This window comes from Ailuropoda melanoleuca, chromosome 4 (genome assembly GCF_002007445.2).
Source record: "Ailuropoda melanoleuca isolate Jingjing chromosome 4, ASM200744v2, whole genome shotgun sequence".
Classification (NCBI taxonomy): domain Eukaryota; kingdom Metazoa; phylum Chordata; class Mammalia; order Carnivora; family Ursidae; genus Ailuropoda; species Ailuropoda melanoleuca.
The window spans coordinates 92,112,017-92,131,706 of record NC_048221.1 but is presented as its reverse complement, the minus strand read 5'-3'; the positions used below and the strand labels follow the sequence as shown (position 1 = coordinate 92,131,706).

General features: G+C 47.1%; 1 protein-coding gene across 1 annotated transcript in view; it reads right to left on the bottom strand.

Annotated features, from left to right (window-relative positions):
- Positions 1–19,690, bottom strand: part of ANTXR1 (ANTXR cell adhesion molecule 1) — a 216,498-nt gene that overhangs the window by 72,991 nt on the left and 123,817 nt on the right. The window contains 1 exon segment of the mRNA XM_011236724.3: positions 10,274–10,369. Coding sequence (XP_011235026.3) covers positions 10,274–10,369 — 96 coding nt within the window.

Below are 19,690 nucleotides of genomic sequence, written 5' to 3'. Positions count from 1 at the left end.
CCTATGGAGGAAAACGTAAAGGAAGCATTCCTCATTATTCTAAACTTCCTTGCCCCTCCAATAAGCACCCCGGTGATACAAGACTCAGGGCTGGTCTCCTGTCTCTCGATTGTCCACGTAGATGCTTCTTTAGTAGTTAATACGCTACTAGTGCCAACTGCCGAGAGTTGGTTGTGACACTTAGATGAATCGTGAGGCTCTCTTTAGGGTCACAGGTTGGATTTATATTAATTACAGTACTTTACTGGACACATCTATACCCCATTCTATTTCCTAACCCCAGCCTCAAGTCAATTCACTTGCATGTAGTTCAAGAATCCACTTTCCAAGCATTGTGTCCCAAACTGAATTTCTAATAAGGCTTCCCTAGGGGTGCCTGGGTGGCTCAGTCGTTAAGTGTCTTCGGCTCAGGGTGTGATCCCAGCGTTCTGGGATCGAGCCCCACATCAGGCTCCTCCACTGGGAGCCTGCTTCTTCCTCTCCCACTCCCCCTGCTTGTGTTCCCTCTCTCGCTGGCTGTCTCTTTTTCTGTCAAATAAATAAATAAAATCTTTAAAAAAAAAAAAAAGGCTTCCCAAATATTTGAAGGTAATCTGCACAGTCCCTTTTGTTACAATACAGGCGTGTAATACGTGAATTTGTCCATATGTGGTAGGTAAACTGGGCATAAAATCAGTAAACTATGAGATCATTTTACCTCAAAATTTGATTTTTCATGAGGTAAAGGAGAAGGTTATATATATACATATATGAAATATAAATAAATATAAATAAAAATAAATAAAATATAAAAATATAAAATATATAGAAAGGTAGGAGAAGGTTATATATATACATATATAAAATATAAATAAATATAAAAACATAAATACATAAAATATAAATATAATAACTTTTTGTGTGGTAAAAATCATATAACATATAACATTACATTAACCTTTTTGAAGTGTGAGGGGATTATGTTTGTGCCGCTGAGTAGCATCGGGTGAACGTGGAGACGCTGCCCGGCTGCCATCAGTGACCTGGGAGGGAAACAGAAAGCCCCACACGCCACATCCGTTTTCTCCCTTGCATCCGCCCGGTTCAACGCCAGTGTGTACCGCGCCCCTGAGCCTCCGTGCTTTTCCTCACGAGAGCATTTACTACAGCCTCCTCAACGCGAGTGTGTGTCCTGGTCACAAGAGCCCCGGGATTGGGTGAAGGAGGAGAGGCTTACATGTGTGGAGGAGAAGCTTGTGAGGAGATGAGAGAAGACGGGGCATCGCGAGACCAATGCGAGCGAAGGTGCCCACACTGAGCTTCGTCAGAGGCCACACTGAAGAACGAAAAGAAAGGAGCGTGGAACTGAATGGGAGCCACCATTTGCTTTCAGGAGGGTTAGAGGTGCGCGCCATGGATTGAAGAAAAGGCTCTAAGGCCGCGAGCAGCAGAGTAGCTCTTCCACGGCATTCGGTCTTACTTAGAGCCACACCAACAGTCTTTTTTGTTATGAAAAGAAGAACCTGGCAAAACAACAGAAGCTGGATTCCTATTTTAAGCTGGTGCAGAAGGAATAACAAGACAGTGAGTCACAGCCATCCACCTCTGGTGTCGTGACACTTTGTCCCAGGAATGTCCTTCCTTCCGTCCTGTCTCCGTAACTCCAAGCCACGGTGCTACATCACACTCACATGCACCAGGAAACTTCGTGTGTCTATTTTTACAAATCAAGGCACAGTGGTGTATTTACTGTAGCATAATTTAAATTAGGGGCTTAAGATGCTTAAAATGGTGGAATTTTTATTGAGTTTATTATTAATTTTTTTAGTGGTATGTTTTATTCGACTGCACAGTTTTCAATGTGCTGCTCTGAACTCATGTCCCCCATGAGTCCTGTTATTTTTGTGGGGCCCAAATTCCATAATGCAGTAGGAACACATGTTATAGGAGAAATGATGGTATTTGGAGAACTTTCCATGTACACAACAGCCATTGCTAACTGTGGAGAGAACACAGGAACTCCTGACTGGGCCTGAGTTCCTTATCTAATGTTTGGTCTCTGTGCTTTCCATATGTATTGGAAAACCTCAAGGGATCTTGAGTAATAATATTCCTTGGGTTTTGGGTAATTTTGGATTGTGAGCTCATGGGGACATTGCATTTACCAGACGGAATCCTGTGAGGACTGGGCTGAGAGCCCCACCTGCCAGAGAGGATTTCAGTTTCCTTCTGCAGGTTCCTAAGTACTTCCACACTGACCACTTTTCCTAGTGTGCACTTTACAGAACCACAAGTAAGATACATTTGCATTCCAAAACTGAGAGGTTATTGCTCTGCATCTTTAAGGGGACACACACATACACATACCCCAGACCCACGGCCCATCCTTTTACACAAGTTCCCAGCTTTAGGCAGAAGACTCCATTTCAACTCCCACACTTTTAAGGGCCTATATAAGGCTATTTTTTAAAAAAGATTTTATTTATTTCTCAGAGAGACAGAGAGAGAGCACAAGCAGGGGGAGCATCAGGCAGAGGGAGCAGCAGGCCAGAGGGAGAGGGAGAAGCAGGCTCCAAGGAGTCCAATGAGGGACTCAATCTCAGACCCTGGGATCGTGACCTGAGCCGAAAGCAGACACTTAACCAGTTGAGCCACCCAGGCATCCCTATATAAGGCTATTAAAACAAATGTCTAGGTTATTGAGATCAGAAAATCTCTTGCCCCTCAGACAGCCCGTGCTTTAGGGTCAGCCAACCATCTGATTTCCAGATTCTTCTTTATTTTGGCCCTGGAAATGTCTTCTATTCTCTTATGAGCCTGACTATGTATTTGGAGCAACTTTTATTATATTTTTTTCTAGGAGTTTTTTTCCCCCCTTTGTTTTGCTATGTAGTCCTCACTGTATCACTGTCAAGAGTAATTTCTTTTTCACAAATGATTGTTTCTTGCATGCTCAGAGGGGTTGGCTCAAATAAATATTGTATTTAGATGGCTAAAGTTTTTTGGGGCCTTAGATTTAAAACACTGCTTATCCCGAGACTTCTGGGTTAATCTCTTAGCACCGACTCTTCAGCTGCCTCCTGGCCTCACAGGTTCTGTGCGAGGAGAAGCCCTCAGAACAGAGCTGTGCAGAGAAGAAAGGCCAGTCGAGCCCCGAAAGCATCTAACAAGGGCTTTAATATCACAGGTGGAAGGGGAGGCTTGCTCTTGTGCCTTAAATTCTAGACTAACTTTATCATAACTATTCTTCTCATTAAAATTACAAAAACCAAGGGAAAATGGGCAACCTGATGTGGAAGACATCCAGGAAGTATGAAACGCTAGCTAACGGCAGATAAGTGGATCTTTCTACTCTACGAACAACGTAAATGTCACGGAAACCTCACAGCTGATCGGAGTGGGTTAGTGCTGGCCAAGTACCGCCTGCATCCAGTAATTGGACACTGTAGTCTAGCAAAGGCTGTAGTGCCAAGGGTGTTGATGTAGAATGTAGTACAAGAAATTTTCATAGAAATGAGGTCAACTTTTTTCTTTTTTGCATTTGGGGCTCAAATTTCAAATGTTTTTGGCCCTCTTAAGACTCCTCTCCCTAATTTGCCTTAGGGCGAACGCCTCAATAACTAAAATGAGAGTAGTGAGGGACAGGCATTTTCACATCAGTTGATCAGGCCTACGTGGCTCACATGGTAACTTAAAAGAATAGCTGTGCGTAGTCTCCATTAGGTGATATGTCACTGTCACTGCAGAACTCTCTTAAGTGAAACAGTTAAAAGAAACCCATGAATTCAGATCTCCTGAGGCTTGGGGGAGGAGTGTCTGGTCTGCCTAGGTTATGGGCAAGACGATTCCAGCCACAAGTTGTGCCTATGGGATCTGAGCAGGGCACACAGGGAACAAAGAAGGCTTGATGATGTTCACAGCATGTCAAACTTGTTCTAGCGGGCCAGGAAAGAGGCCACACCTCAGAGCTCAGGAATCTGCTCTTTCCCCTGCTTGAGCATTCTCTAGGACTATGTTTCCCAGACACTATTTGGTAGAATACTCATGTTTTTCCAGGTGTCAGTACATTAATAGGTATTTGGAAGGGCGGGGGGATAGGGACAGGCTAAGGAAGGGCTCCAGAGTCAAAATAGGTTTGGACATTTGCAAATTATCTTATTAAACGCTCGGGGGAGTCCTACAGTGAAGACAGATATTCAATTTAGTTTGATGGTGTCTTTCAAACTTATGGTCTAAATACCCCTGGCCTGAAGTATACCTACTCACATCTTGTAGGTACTACTGTCCTGTGGAGATAGTTTGGAAATGCTGTCCCTGATTACTTACATAATATAATCCTCAGGTCATTCGGATGTGTAACCAGGTTTGAGAACCACGGGCCAGGGAATCTCAAAAGGGAGGAGTAGATTCACTCATAGGAGGTAAGAATATAAAGAAGCAACTTTAGAGACAATATGGTTCCAATGTTTAAATTTTACAAGTGAGGAAATTAAGGTGAAGGGATTTGCCCGATCCTGTAAATGAAGAGGGAGATACCTATTGGAACCCAGTTGTCTTGAATGACAGCTCACCTCTCCTCATTTCACCCAGCAGGCATGGGGCTAGTGGTGCCTGGGTTATAAGGCAAGTGGCAAGGCCAGCCTGGCAGGGACAAGGGAAGCCACGAAGCCAGGTAGAGACGAGAACAGACTGGGTGTGTGGGCTGTGTGGTGCGGAGCTCCAGAGGTGAGGGCAGGCCCTGGCAGAGCTCTGTATGCCTGTCAGGAATAATCTCGTAAGCTGCACAGTGAGGAGTGTCCAGATGGGAATGGGTGGAGGCTAAAAAGAGATCCAGAAAGCATGAGGAGTCTAGGCCTGAGATGCATGGCTAAGCAGCTGCTCATACCAGTCGGGTTTCTATTAAACAAACGGTCAGTAAATCCCTTTGCTGGTGTTAAGCTTGGCTGTCTGGCCCTACTGACTAAATGTTATGCTTAAAGGTGTGGAAAGACTTTATTTTTGAAGACTTTATTTTTATTTCAAGAAGGCATATCAGGTTCTTGATTAATTTTGGTCCCTTCCAATTTGTCACTGGAGATGTCGAAGGGACTTAATTTGTTGAACTCTTCTCGAAACTCAATAAAGTGAATTAGGGGCGCCTGGGTGGCACAGCGGTTAAGCGTCTGCCTTCGGCTCAGGGCGTGATCCCGGCGTTGTGGGATCGAGCCCCCACATCAGGCTCCTCCGCTATGAGCCTGCTTCTTCCTCTCCCACTCCCCCTGCTTGTGTTCCCTCTCTCACTGGCTGTCTGTATCTCTGTCAAATAAATAAATAAAATCTAAAAAAAAAAAAAAATAAAGTGAATTAAACATGATCTTTTATACATGCTTTAAAACTGTTCATAAGATACCTACAGAGGCATTAAAAACAAAAGAGAGCAGAATTTTGCTTCTGTAGGGAGAAACTCTGGATGCATGCACACTATCCTTTCCCTACAAACTGAATAACAGTATTTGCCCTTATTTGAACAGAAATATAATGATCTGATCTCACCTAAATAGCACGGTTTAATTGGATTTCAGAACTGTAACTTTATAGCAGGATCTCTTTTGTTTTCTTTCTAATAGTGATAAAAAACATATAACCTAAAACTTATCATCTTAACCATTTTTAAGTGTATAGTCCAGTAGTGTTAAATTTATTCACATTGTTATACAACCAACCTCCAGAATTTTTTCATCTGGCAAAATATGGCAAGATCTTTTCACCTGGGGTTCCTGACATACCATTAACCTCCCAATAACACAGGCACATTTCTATGATTTTATTTAAGAAACGGACATAAATGTCTTTTGTTATGCAATGTGATACATATCAAACATTATATGTAACATCCATGTAAGTTCTGAAATGCAGGACTCCCCTCAATTTTCTAGAATAGTTCGGTACTCTCATATCACTGATTCACTGTTGACTTTTTTCTCTACACATTCAAGCCATTCAAAACATTTACTCTTCTAATATATTTCAGCTCTTTTTTTAATGAGCCTCTTCTTATTTTCATTTCCTAATCTTCTTCTTTTTTGAGTTCAGTTGAGAGATTTCAATAATACTGGACCAAACTTATGAGTAGATGGAGTGACCAGCACCTGACTTGGTACAGTGATGCCCCTTGTGGGACTGAGGCAGGGCTTTATTTCTTTCTGGTGAAATACTGACCCTTGAATTTCCTTTTTGAAAATGCAAAGAAGTCTGGCGTGCTCAGTCTTCTTCAGTGTGGGTGTTTTTGTGCCAGTGAATACATGTAGGAATCTCAGAAGCCAAAGGTTTACCTGGGGATCCTGAGGGCCAGGTTGGGAAACGCTAAAAGGTTTTGATCCAGGATCTGGCCAATCACTTCTCTCTCTCCACCAGTCATGACTGATAGATTCTACTCTGCTACAGGGGCAATAAGTTACCCCAGGTTCCATCTAGCTGGAAGATAAAAGCCCAGATGGGAGTGGGGTCCTGTAGGAAAGGCAAAATGCAATGGGGAGCGCTGGTCACCCTTCACATTTCTTCTTCCAGACAGGGTTAGCAGGAAGCAAGGGTGCCGAGGCAGAGGGCAGGCCTGATAGCAACCACTATGTCTGGTCTGGTCATACTTGTCATTACATTTTAAAATGCTCTTTATGACCAGTAAATAGCAACCTGAGTACCCGCCCTTCTATTCCAGGATTTTGTGGACTGCCCCCTACCCCTGCCCCTTAGCCAGCCACGAAAGGGTTAATGTTTGGCTCAGTTGGGGAGGGGAGCCTTATAAGGTTGTTAAATATTTTGTACATCATTCCTGGAGAAAACTTTGCGGCACAGACAAGCCTCTCATACTCCACATGTCACGAGACCCTTCTACTCCCTGGCTGTTTGCCATCATCACGATGCAGCTTTCGTACCAGGTCATGGGGCATTTCCTGCACTTGGGGCAGGGCAGGGGGAGTGACAAAGGAAGGTTTCAGGACCATCGTTCACAAGGATGCCCTCTGCCAGTGCCAGAACTGTGGGCAGAGGTGCTGTCCCTCAAGGGAGAGAAACGTCTTGCATCCTCGGAACCAGGATCCCGGGATGGGTGTGGGGGCAGGGAGCTGATGTTTGCCCTCCTTCCTGTGTACTCCCTTTAGAAAACACATGACTTTATCCTGTCTCCTCAGACATCATCACTCTTCAAGAAACCCAGTGGTCAACAAGTAGTTTTTTGGGGGCATACCAAGCATCAGAGCTCTGGCCAGCTTTCAGAAATAGGGGTGAGGGCAGTTTTTATAGACATCATAAACAGGAAAATTAATCTCCAAGATCTTGCCTTGTAAAGAAATCCTTTGGGACTTACAAAATCAGATCACATTAACACATTTTGGCCACCTTCCAAAGCAACATGGGCTTAAGCAGATAAATTCATTGAAAAATATTTTGAATATTGCAAAACAATCTGGCCTGGGGTGACACTGCTTCCAGTAATGAAAGACATTAATTCAGAGATATTTCCCTGGAAATTAAAACCACAGTGAAATATCACCTCACACCAGTTAGAAGGGTCGGCTATCATCAAAAGACAAAAGATAACAAACACTGGCGAGGATGTGGAGAAAAGGGAACCCTTGCGCACTGTTGGTGGGAATGTAAATTGAAGCATGGAGGTTCCATGAAAAATTAAAAATAGAACTACCATACGATCGAGCAGTCCCACTTCTGGGTAGATCGCCAAGGAAATAATAAGAATCACCTCTCTGTTCATTGCAGCATTACTTACACTAGCCAAGACCTGGAGACAACCAGCGTCCATCGCGGGTGAATGGATAAAGAAACTGCAGTACACATATACAATGGAATAGTATTCAGCCGGACAAAGAAGGAGCTCCTGCCATTTGCAACCACCTGGACACACCTCGAGGGTATTATGGTAAGTGAAATAAGTCAAACGGAGAAAGACAAGCGCTGTGTGATGTCACTTACATGTGGAATTAGAACAAAACAAAACAAAACTAGAAACAGATCATATCTGCGGTTGCCAGAGGTGGGGCTGGAGGGGTGGGAGGTGGGGGAATTGGGTGAATGGGGATGTTAATGTACAGTAGGGTGACCAAAGTAAAGAATACCGTATGGTATATTGGATAGTTGCTAAGAACTGCTAGGAGAGTAAATCTTAAAAGTTCTCATCACAAGGAAAAAAATTTGTAACTATGTGAGATGATGGATATTAATCAAACTTATTATGGTAAACATTTTGCAATAGATACATCTATCAACTTATGTTGTATACCTTCAACTTATGCAATGTTGTATGTCAATGATATTGCAATAAAACTAGAAAGAAGAGACACTTCCCACCAGTATAAATGGAATGCTATGGAATACGGGAATATATTCCTATTATAGTAAATAGTTTTTAATATTGACAACACTGCCCAGCATTTACTGTGTGCAGGGTACTGCTCCAAGCAGTATGCACATGAACTCTTTTAAGCTTCGCCATCTACCCATGAGGGCAGCGCTCTTATTCTCTTTCTTACACAGTTGAGGAAACTGAGGTACAGAGAGGTTAGGTAACTTGCCCAAGCTCACACAGCTAGTAAGCGATGGAGTGCTAGCTCCATCCGTACTATTGTTCCTAGCCGTCCCCACCCAGAAGTACCTGTTTTTGAGAATGAAGGGGACCGGGTGAGTGGGGTGAGGCCTACTACAATAGGAGACCTGCTGTTCAAGGCCAGCCGTCGCCACCATTACCGCCACCCCTGGCCACCCCTTTCTTTAAGAGCCCACTGCAAAGGCTCGTTGGTTTGGTTTTTTTTCTTTAGAATTTCAGACTTGAAAATGTGCTTGTTTTTAAATCACCATAGAAAGCACCTTGGCTGACTCATGGGGGGGTTTTTTACCCTCAAAATAAAGCGGTTGAGCAGGCTTAAGTACTGAAAACACCACTTAGCTTCCGGGGCTGCTGTGGGAAGAAGGCGTGCGGAGTCTGGATGAATCGATCCAGTCCGGCTTGCACTGGCTGACCCGAGGTTTGCGCCTGTCCTGGGTCCCTCCTGCACACACGTTCGGATCTACTGAACCAATCTTTCCCTCAACACCCAGGGCCTCTGCTGGTGCAAGAGCCTCTTTTCTTTCCAGAAGTCCCTGCCACATGGATCCACATCCTGGTCAAGCTTCTCCTCTCCTTCCTTTACCACTGCTTTAAAATGTCATTCGAAGCCCTCTCCCCACCTTCTCGAGCCCGGCCCTCTGTGAGTGCTCGGCTCTTGCTGAGCTTGGTTGCACACACCGACGTGAGTTCCCTTGCACTGTGTACTGACTGCTCGGAGAGGAAATGAAGACAAGTTCTTGCCTGGAGAGGCTCACTGTCTCTCCTGCGGGCCCCTCCATGGAGATACAGAGAAGGGAAGATGCTAGCCCCCAGAACAGGGCTCACTTCAAACTCACCTGGGCTTTACCACGCATGCTCTGATTTGCAGAAAGGCAAGGCGTGGGCTGGAAGTAGGCATGTGAAAGCGATTTTTTTTTCAATTTGGATATTATTTTGTTTGGACTTTTCCTAGCCTAGGGGCAAGGGAACAAAAATTGATAAACAGGCACATTTCATTTGGGTGCAGCAGGTGACGGTGGGTTATTCCAGGCCTGAAGCTATCTGGGGAGACATTGTCAAGAGCCATGGGGTGGCCCATGATGACGATGATGGGGAGGAGACAGGTTTTTACTGATTTTGTAGCAGAAGTGCTTAGACTAGTGCTGGGCACACGGTGGATGAGTCCTAGAAATGTTAGCTAAAAATAATGAAATAAAGGCAGGCTCCACTCAGGACTGTTAGAAATAAAGAGGCCAAAGGCAGTCTCTCAGGCAGGCAGACTAGCTACTAAGGCCAAGGGGGCCTTGAAGAGTATCAGCTGGTGCAACTCAACGTGTGTGTATGCGTGTGTGTGTGCGTGTGTACACGTGTGTGTGCGTGTGTGTATGTGATACATGTCAAATATCACTCATCATCTACAGTATTCTGTGGGTCCTTCCTAAGCCCTGGAACCAGAGCGGCCACCTCGACTGCCCTCCATAAAGGCCGTGTCCACGGGCCACCTCACTCCCTAACCCATACTGATTCCTAACGACTCGTGGTTCCACTGAGCAGTGTCAGTTTGTGCCAACTTTGTATAAATTGTATAAACAATGCAAAATTTGTCCTTCATCTTTTAAGAGGTTTTTTTGGTCAACCTCTCCTCCTCACGGTCCTGCTAAGCTTGTGTCCCCTTCTGCTGGAGGCCAGAGGCGAGGACGAGGAAGCTGGGGCACTTACCACGGTGCAGCAGAGCGGCCAGAACCACCAGAGGAGAGCCAGGGCCAGCAGCAGGAACAGGATCAGCAGGGCGATTGCCAGGATGGAGCCATCGGACTGTGGGGCCAAGAAAGAAGATGGTCACCAGTGGGACAGGCCATGGGGGCGACCCGTGACACCTGGAGCCTCCCCCTCCCCGCCCTCCCATCACCAATATGCAGATTCGAGGCCAGAGAAGGGCACCGCTTCACCAAACAAATGGATGGAACTCTGCCCAGCATCTGGGCAACACACTCCACGTAGCTAATTCTCACGAGGAATGGATTTGTGTTTTCAGAAGGCCCTGCTCTTCGCTTTGGACAACATGCTGAGGGGCCAACCCCTCAAGGGCCAGAGCAGGCGCTTGCCCACGCAGCTGGACGTTGAGGTGGCCTGTGACTACTCCTTGCCTCTGGCCCGTCACCCTCTGCCTGGTGACATCCTCCTGCTCTCTGGCTCTGCTGTCCCGGCCACTGCCTCACTGCCCTCAGGACCGTTCTACTCAGGATTCCGCCTGCTTCCCCGGACTCGTTCACAGAGATGCCCAGGACCGATGCGGGGGGCAGAGTCTAGAGCCAGTTGACAGGCCAAGATAAGGGGCAGATGATTCTGGGGAGGGAGGAGCTGCTGATACAGAACCGGGGAGGCAAGGGGAGCGGTGGCGGAGTCAACGCTGCTGTGAGATCGCGTGGCTGTCAACTTGGGGGGTGAGGCAGGTGCCCAAGACAAATTTTGCCCATTTCGAAACGTGTTAGTATTCGAGGGCTGCCAGCTCAAAGAAGCAGATGGAAGTCTCCTCCAACTGCCCTGGCTCCCAGCTGCTGGGAGCAGAAATGGGCTCAACTCTGGGGCTGGGGGAGGGGGCAGGTTGAGGAGCAAATCGTCATACGTGCTGATTGTCATGGTTCTCTTTCTGAGTAAAGCTGGGAATTCCACTTTTAGGGCCCCCAAATTATCAGGTATGTTCACACCTAAATGTTTTCAATTAAGGAACGGCTAATGATACATTATGGAACTACCATGCCATTGATTACTGTGTAGACACAGTTTTCAAATAATATTTAAATGACAGGAGAAACATTCCTGATATAATGAGTGGATTTATGGATAAATGTCAGGAGTGAAAGAGAAAGACTGAAATTTACTAAATATTTATTAAAATATTAATAGGGGTTTTGCGGGTTATGGGTTTACAGAGATTTTCTTTAAAAAACCTCTGTCTTTTCTTTTTCTAAAGACAATTTGTAGTAAGAAGACAAACTACTGAAGTTGTTCTTTAAAAATCTGTCCTTGGGGCTCCCCGCTTTGGTGTCTGAGCTCGCCTGGCCCAGAGGTTCTTACCCTGGGCCAGTGGACCTACAAGGTACACAGCACGGCTCAAGGGGGTGGAAGCTTGTGACCCTCCTCAAATTACACCCGTGATCATCATGACCTTTGTCTTCGGGGAGACCACTGACCGCATGATCAGGTTCTCAGAACTGCCCCCCAACCCCCGGCGCATCGATGAGTAGCGAGGTTGGGCAGCCCGTTCAGGGGAGTGCAGCAGGTTAATGGCAGGGTTGGGACTTGACTCACTCCCACTCTGAGTGCTCCGTGGGGGCTCCTGGAAGCGGTTTAAAGGCAGCTCTTATTCCCTGGAGCGTCTTTAACCAAAAAGCCAGGAACTAAACACCCTGGTCCAACCCAGCCAAGGCCTGGGAATGCCAGATTGCCCCTGCGGGAGGTGCGGCCTCACAGATGCAGGTGCAGGGCTGGGCAGTGGGCAGGGAGGGAGCACAGACCCCAGAAGGTGGATGTGGCCCTGCGGAGAGGCCGCCGCTGGACCCAGAACAAGGATGCACGAACTATGGCAGGGAGGGATGCTCTCAGAAAGGATGCAAAGAACCCAGGAGTGTTTCCCAAACTTACTGTCAGTCAAGGATAACACTTAACCCCTCAGTCCCTGCATTCCACAGCCATGAATGGAGACACTCAACCTCAGCCGCCCCACTGCCCTGACGGCCGGACAAAGGAGCCAGCTAGGTGCCCGCATACGTGGCGGGCAGCTGGCATGAAAGCTGTCAGGGCAAGCACTGCGCCGTACCTCACCCTCCCTCCATATCCTCACCACAGCGGACACGGGGGAGGGGGCATTGCACATCATCAATCTGCTGGCACTTAGAATAATAAATAGTTCTCATTACTGAGAGGCGCGTAAAACAGTCTTTTAGAATTGAGTTGTAGTTCAGTGAAGCCTACAGACTACATTTATTCCCATTATACTCCATCTCCCTGTTCCTGATTTTATTTTTCACTTTAGATAGAGGAACTGAAGCAGAAAGGCTCAGCTATTGTGGGGAAAAGGTTTTACTTCCTTCTGGAAGAAGAAGGTTTCCTGCGAAGCAAAGAGGGAGAAGGATCTGGCCAGCAAGGGGAGAGAGGAGGCTTCTGCCCTGAGGGAAGACTCCCTGGGTTGAGATGCACAGATGCACCTATGTCTGCCCCTTACAAGCCATGGCTCTCCTGGGCTGTAGTGGAAGAGGAGGACGAGGAGGAGGAAGGGGAGGAGGAGGAGGAGGGGGAGGGGGGAGGAGGAAGGGGAGGGGGAGGAAGGGAGGAGGAGGAGGAGGAGAAGAGGAGGGGGAGCAGGGGGAGGAGGAGGGGAGGAGGGAGACAGCTTGGGGCTCAGGAAGGGGTAAGGTGCAATGAGGGGAGTGGGAATGCATGGGGCCAGGACCTCCTGGCAGGACTTTGTCCTGCTCTGGAGACAGCCTGGGATACAGCCCCCAAATGCACTGCCTGCTTTTCAAGCACTTCCCACAATCATTACATATACACTAAGTGCGAAAGAGCCACCATCAAACACAGGGCAGGAATTCTTGATAACCTTAGACCTGAAGCCAATGTTTTCCTGGGAGATAACATATACATGCGACCCCTGAAGGTCCTTCATGTATTCATTCCACAAACGTTTATTGACGATCTGTTCTGTGCCCATTGAGCAGACCTCAGGGATGCAAGATCGATTAGACAGAACCAAGGTGCTCACGGTCTGCTGAGGGAAGCTGTATAAACAGTGAACCACGTGCAGGGGGCTGCGTGTGATGCAACAGCTGTATACCCAGCACCTTTTATGTGTCAGGTAGTGAACAGTTAGACGGTCTCTATTCTTATAGAATTTACATTCTGGTGGAATAAGGATAATGACGATGCTGATGATGGTAACTGTTACTCGTACAGCTAATATACATGAAACACTAAGTGCCAAGCACTGTTCTTTCTAAGTACGAACAGGCTTTCCCTATGTTAGCTCATTTAATTCTCATTAACAACCAGATGAATTTAATATTACTTCTCTCACCTTATAGATTAAAATCCTGAGGCAAGGACAGGTGAAGGAACTTGCCCTAGGTCCCAGGAAGAAACCAGAATTTAACCTGGGCTGTTCAGTTCCGTACCCCACAGGTTTAACCAGCCGGCTGTTGCTCTCAGCAAGGGCTAAGAACCGAGGGCCTGGGAGGTAAGCACTCCAGAGAGGAGGTGGCGCTGGAGCTCTGGCCCTGCAGGGTAGAGGGGAGGTTGGCATTCCTGCAGAGCAAGGCACGCGGTGGCAGTGAAAGGGGTGGGGAACCTCACCATCAGAAGACATGCAAGCCCAGCCGAGGAGCATGGCTTCTATTCTGAGCCCAGAGGGACCTGGGTGGGGGCGGGGCACAGTTTTCAGATTTATTTCTCAGGAAGCAAACGCTATCAACATTCTGGAGCATGGACTCCAGGAGGGAAAGATCGGGGGTCAGAGGCCCAGGTGGAGGGCTGCCGCAATGCTGTCTAGTTCTTGCAGGATGACATTGTACAGGGTCACCCTTCTGGAACTTTTGCATTTTCATGGATGTGTTCAGTACTAATATAACTAATAATAGCTGACTGTTACTGTGTGCTATCTACATTCCTGGCGCCATGCAAAGTGCTATATACACATTATCTCATTTAATTAAATGAGCTTTGTAAAGTAGTCTTCCAGGAATCATTCTTCCTGTTTTGCAGGGAAGGAAAATGGAAACTCAGCAAAGGTATGTAACTTACCCAAGACTTTCCACATACTACTTACAAACGTATTTAGAGGCCCACACTTTTAATGTTGCAAAACTGGAATTGAATTTCATAGTCTGATTTTACAACTTCGCTCTCCTCCCACTCAACTGTCACAGTATAATGGCTCAGTTGGTTAAGTGTCTGACTCTTGGTTTCGACTCCGGTCATGATCTCAGGGTGCTGGGATCGAGCCCCAGGTTGGGCTCTGGGCTCAGTGTGGAGTCTGCCTGAGAATCTCTCTCTCTCTCTCTCTGCCCCTCCTGCTCATGCTGTCTCTCTCTAAAATAAATAAATAAAACCTAAAAAAAAAAAATTCACTTAAGAAATACCCGCACCTTAAAGGCTAAACCTTAAGCGGCTGTGTGAGAGAAGGAGACTGTATTTGGAATGGCTACATCTGCTCCAAAGGGAGCTTCACCCACATGGCCCAGTATGGATCAATGCGTCACACAGTGAAACTGTATTTCGGAGTGAAGTCAGACAGGGACGAGGACCAACAGCAAAGCCCGCCTTCCCCTTACAGTCTTGGCTTGGCGTTTCGACCAATAACCTTGCGAAGTGGGATTGACAACTCATGCAAGGATGGCCCTATGTAAGCCGTCGAATATGTATCACGCATCAGCGCTGTTTAGTAAATGGTATTTGCTTCATCCGTGAAATGAGTCACTTACTCTAAACCCCAGTTCTTTTGCATCTTTACCACGTCCCCAAATGAAGAACCCCCTTGGGTGCTGAGGAGCACTCCTGCCATTGGCTGGGAGGCATGTGGAATGATTCAGAGCCCACATGACGCAACCTAGTGCCCCAGGACCTGGCTCTGCTCTTTTACTCTGGTACCAACTGCCCTGACTCCTTGGGCTCTGGCCACGAACTTGCCCTCCTGTGTCCCAGCTCACTGTCCGTTGGCCTAGTCCCCCCAGACTAGGATTGTTGGATCATTCCAGGAGGGTCATGGGCTGACTGTTGCTCTCAGCCTGACTTAGGACAGGTGTGTGGGCTCGGTCTCTGCTCTCCCCCCTTCACCAGGGCAAAGGGTGGCCAGGCCTACATGGTCACACCACAGGGCTGAGTGGGGCCATTTAAGTCAGTGGCCCCAGGCACAGAATTGTGCCTGCACAGGCCCTGTCGCGGATGGCTAGGGGATGGCAGGGGGCAAGGTGGCTTCTGAGAACTCATCATTTCAGCAGCTACCAGCCTTCAGGCTGATGCAGAAACGTACTCCAAGCCCTGTCAGAGTCCTCACCGGGGAGGGGAAGCCTGAGGTAGGGACCTGATTCTATGAGCCGAATGAGAGCAGAAGCTGACTTGCTTAGCAAACTCTCAGACTCTGACACCTGCCCTTGCCGGGCAGCCCCTGCGTGTAATTTTTCAGAAACTTTCAAAAGATTTCAGGGGGAAAAGAAGCAGCAGATAAATAGGCAAAGACTGATTCCTACCGTTGTTATTTCTCGGACTGCCGAAATAGCAACATGAGTTAAATTTTTGTTTTATTTAAAAAGTGAAAGAGAGTTTAAAAAATCAACAAGGGTCTGTAATTAGAAAAAAATTTGGCAGGGGGTGGGGGGCTCTGGGGTGTGTGACGAGAGCTGCAAGGCAGGTGGAAAGTGAGCAGAATGAGGTGGTGTGTCTTCCAGTTGCAGGGGCGGGTGGGTGGAAATCATCGGTCTCCTTCAGTGAACAGTGTCCTGCTTTCTTAAATCTGAGGGCAGGTGCTCAGCCTTGCTCCTCCCTCCGGTCAGGTTATGGCTGTTTGGGTGACCGTTCCTAAAGGCTCCTGGCTTGGAAGGCCAAGCAGAGCTTTCTTTAATTCCTTCTGTTCCCAGCTCACCAAACAAGGGCCTCCCTTTTAAGACAAGGAGGCATTGTTTTCAAGGGCATAGGTTTGGAAACATGACGAATGAAAGCATCTCTTTCTTGCTAGGTTGTAGGTAATTTTGGATTTCTGATGCAGGACACAAGGGGGAGGGGTTTTGTCTGGGCCCATTTGCACTGTGATGAGAGAGAGAGAGAGAGAGAGAGAGAGAGAGGCAGGCCTCGGGACAATAGAGCATCCAGCACTGCTCCTCCTTTCTGTTTTGTTTTGGCGGTTGCCATGGTAAAGAGAGGAGGCTAACATTGACAGGAATCAGTAGGAGATTGGGCGAAGCTCAGCTTAAAGAACTGTGCTATCCCACATCCCACATCTTGCAGTTGGTTTTGGACTGGGATTCTGCCCCATGTCCCGCATGGCTCATTATGTAGCCGGTGAAGCGTCTAAGTTAAGAAGGGAGCATTCTTCCCCACTCCTGTGTGTCCTTCCATGTCCAGGGTACCCTGTGTGTGCAGACCTTCTCTTCCCCTTTATTCATTCAACGAAGAAGGCCAGAGTGATCCAAGCACAATATGATCTGTTCTCCCTCTCCCTCCCAGAGCACGCTGCCCCCAAGGAGCAGCCCACAGGGAGGCCGGCTCCCACTGAACTTGTGAGTGAGCTGGCCCAGACAGGGCCTCCTCTCGTCCTTTGTGATATGAAGCTGGTGTTGTCGGGAGGCCTGATGCTTACATAATTTGAAGGAGCCTCTTTAAGAGAAAGAACATAAAAATATAAATGCAAAATTATGAGGGTCCCTCCCAGGGTCTCAGGACGGCTAGGAGGGACCCATTCAAGTAAGCAAGCTTGCAGCTCCAATCTCGGCTGCTGGGTAACTCTGCTGCTGGCTGAGTCTTCCCTGGACAGGCCCCATGCCCACGACGAGACTGGTAAAGCTATTTGTGGACTTCAGTTTCCAGCCCATTTGCTGCCACACTCAGCCAGTGTTCAGCCTACAATAATACAGGCAATAGTGAGGTTCACCTATCATTTTGGGGCATCTCATTTCTGAGACATATAGGTGGGCCGTGGTAATGGTAACAATGAGGTCTGACGACGGCACACATGGGTTATTAACCGAGGGGTTCTGAGAGCCCTCACTGACGGTGGTGGGTTTGCTGTCGCTCTACGATCTCGGCCAGGTTTTGCAGATCCCGAGTATTAACACTGAATTACTGAAGATGTCAGACCCTTTCAAGTGGTTAGACTAGGCTAGCTTTTCAACATTTAACGTGAAAGAATGAATTAGCAGGTTTATTCTGCCACATTGAAGGGCCATTAGCCAGACTCTGCCAAAAATATGACAAGAAAATAGCTGGTGATCCATTCGAGCTTCTTAAAACCTGGCAATGTGATTTCCCTGGATTCAGTCGGTGACCAATGACGCCACAGGGCATGGCAGGACGCGGCAAGGCGGCTTTGCTACGGCGTGAGGCTACCCAGTGGCCCCTCTTCATCTCCTCCCTTCACCTTGACCCCTGGCCCTCCCTATCTGCTACTGAGTGAGGTTGTTTGAAGCTCTCAAGGGCAAGTGACCCTTTTTCCAGGGGCAGCACTGGTCTATGACCTTGCAATCTCTTGGCAGCCTGCTGATTCTAAATCCCAAAGACGCCATCCTGGTGAGAGGGAAATGTGCAGAGATCAAGAGACTTGTCTTCTTCAGATGAGAGACCCCGTGGAGGTGAGGGGGGGGCCCTGCACCCCCTGCTGCAGCCCTCTCAGCTCCAGGCTGCTTTCTTCCATCCCAGGGCACAGGCTGGCACTTGGGAGGTGTCCCATTCCAGAGCTCTGAGGTGGAATTCAGAACTATTCTCAGCAGCTGGGCTGAGCTCTGTTTCCTGCCCAGACGAAACTAGCGGAACGCGGGCAAGTTTTATTTTGTAAGATGAAATTTTAGTCATTTTATTGCTGCTGAGAAGTTCTGGATGGGCAAGCCCCAGAGACCAAGATTCTCTCTCTCGCTCATAGCTTATATATTCTATTATTTCTGGAAGCAGCTTTAGCGATTATCTAACTTCTCCACCCAACCCACCCTGCGTTTTATTGGAATTCTATTCTGCTGGCCTCTGTGACGAGAACTGGACCTTCCTGAGCCTCCTTCCTCCTCTCCGATTATCCCTTACCCACCTTCCTCACAGGCTGCTCCTTGTATTCAATCCCTTAAATATTTGCGTGGACCACGGATCCAGTTTTTGTTTTTGGAAAGGTATACAGTTTTTATTTTGCTTGAAGCATGTCTACTTTTTAAATTCACTTCAAAAAAATCATGGTAAAAAATACAAATAACATTTGCCATTTTAACCATTTTTCAAGGCGTACAATGCAGTATGTCTGCAACGTCGTGCAACCTGTGGACGGACCCTTGGTCTGTGCTGGTTTCTTTGGGCCACTCTCCACGGGCTGTCTCATTGCCTTTCTGAGTTCAAACTCTCATCTCCACACTGAGGACTGACGTCTTTATCTCTAGCCTAGATCTCTCCTCCTGCGTCAGTGTTACAGTGAGGGTCATTCAGTTGTCTGGTAGTTCTTACTGATGCCTCAAAGTCAATGGTTCAAACTGAGCTCATTATTCTCCCCTTCAAGCCTGCTCATTCTCCTCTCCTCATTCAATGGAACTCCTTACCAAACTAACCCCTTCTTGGGTCTGTCCCTGTCTACTCTTCCCCTCAACACCGTGGATTAGGGTGAGAACCTTATTATTTCTTTTCTGGACAATGGTGGCTCTCTCTTCACTGGTTTCTCCCCCACTATCCCACTACCCCAAATTCCATCCTCTGCAGCGGGAACTAGACGCACCCATCTAACATTTTGTTCTTTTTTTTTTTAATAATAATTTTTTATTATGTTATGTTAGTCACCATACAGTACATCCCAAGTTTTTGATGTAAAGTTCCATGATTCATTACTTGTGTATAACACCCAGCGCACCATGCAATACGTGCCCTTCTTACTACCCATATTGTTTTGAGAGCTCTAACACCTCCTCATNGGGTGAGAACCTTATTATTTCTTTTCTGGACAATGGTGGCTCTCTCTTCACTGGTTTCTCCCCCACTATCCCACTACCCCAAATTCCATCCTCTGCAGCGGGAACTAGACGCACCCATCTAACATTTTGTTCTTTTTTTTTTTAATAATAATTTTTTATTATGTTATGTTAGTCACCATACAGTACATCCCAAGTTTTTGATGTAAAGTTCCATGATTCATTACTTGTGTATAACACCCAGCGCACCATGCAATATGTGCCCTTCTTACTACCCATATTGTTTTGAGAGCTCTAACACCTCCTCATTGTCTGCACGATTTCGTGACATTTGAGAATTTGATGAAAGTGACACACCCCTTTGCTCAGAAAAGTACACATTCACATTTACACAGAAGCTCACAAATTCTGATGACAATCTCAGGGTGTCCATCAAATTCCCAGAATCCATGATGGGTCCTCGGCTCGAGGCCCTTCACAGCGAGGCCTCTCT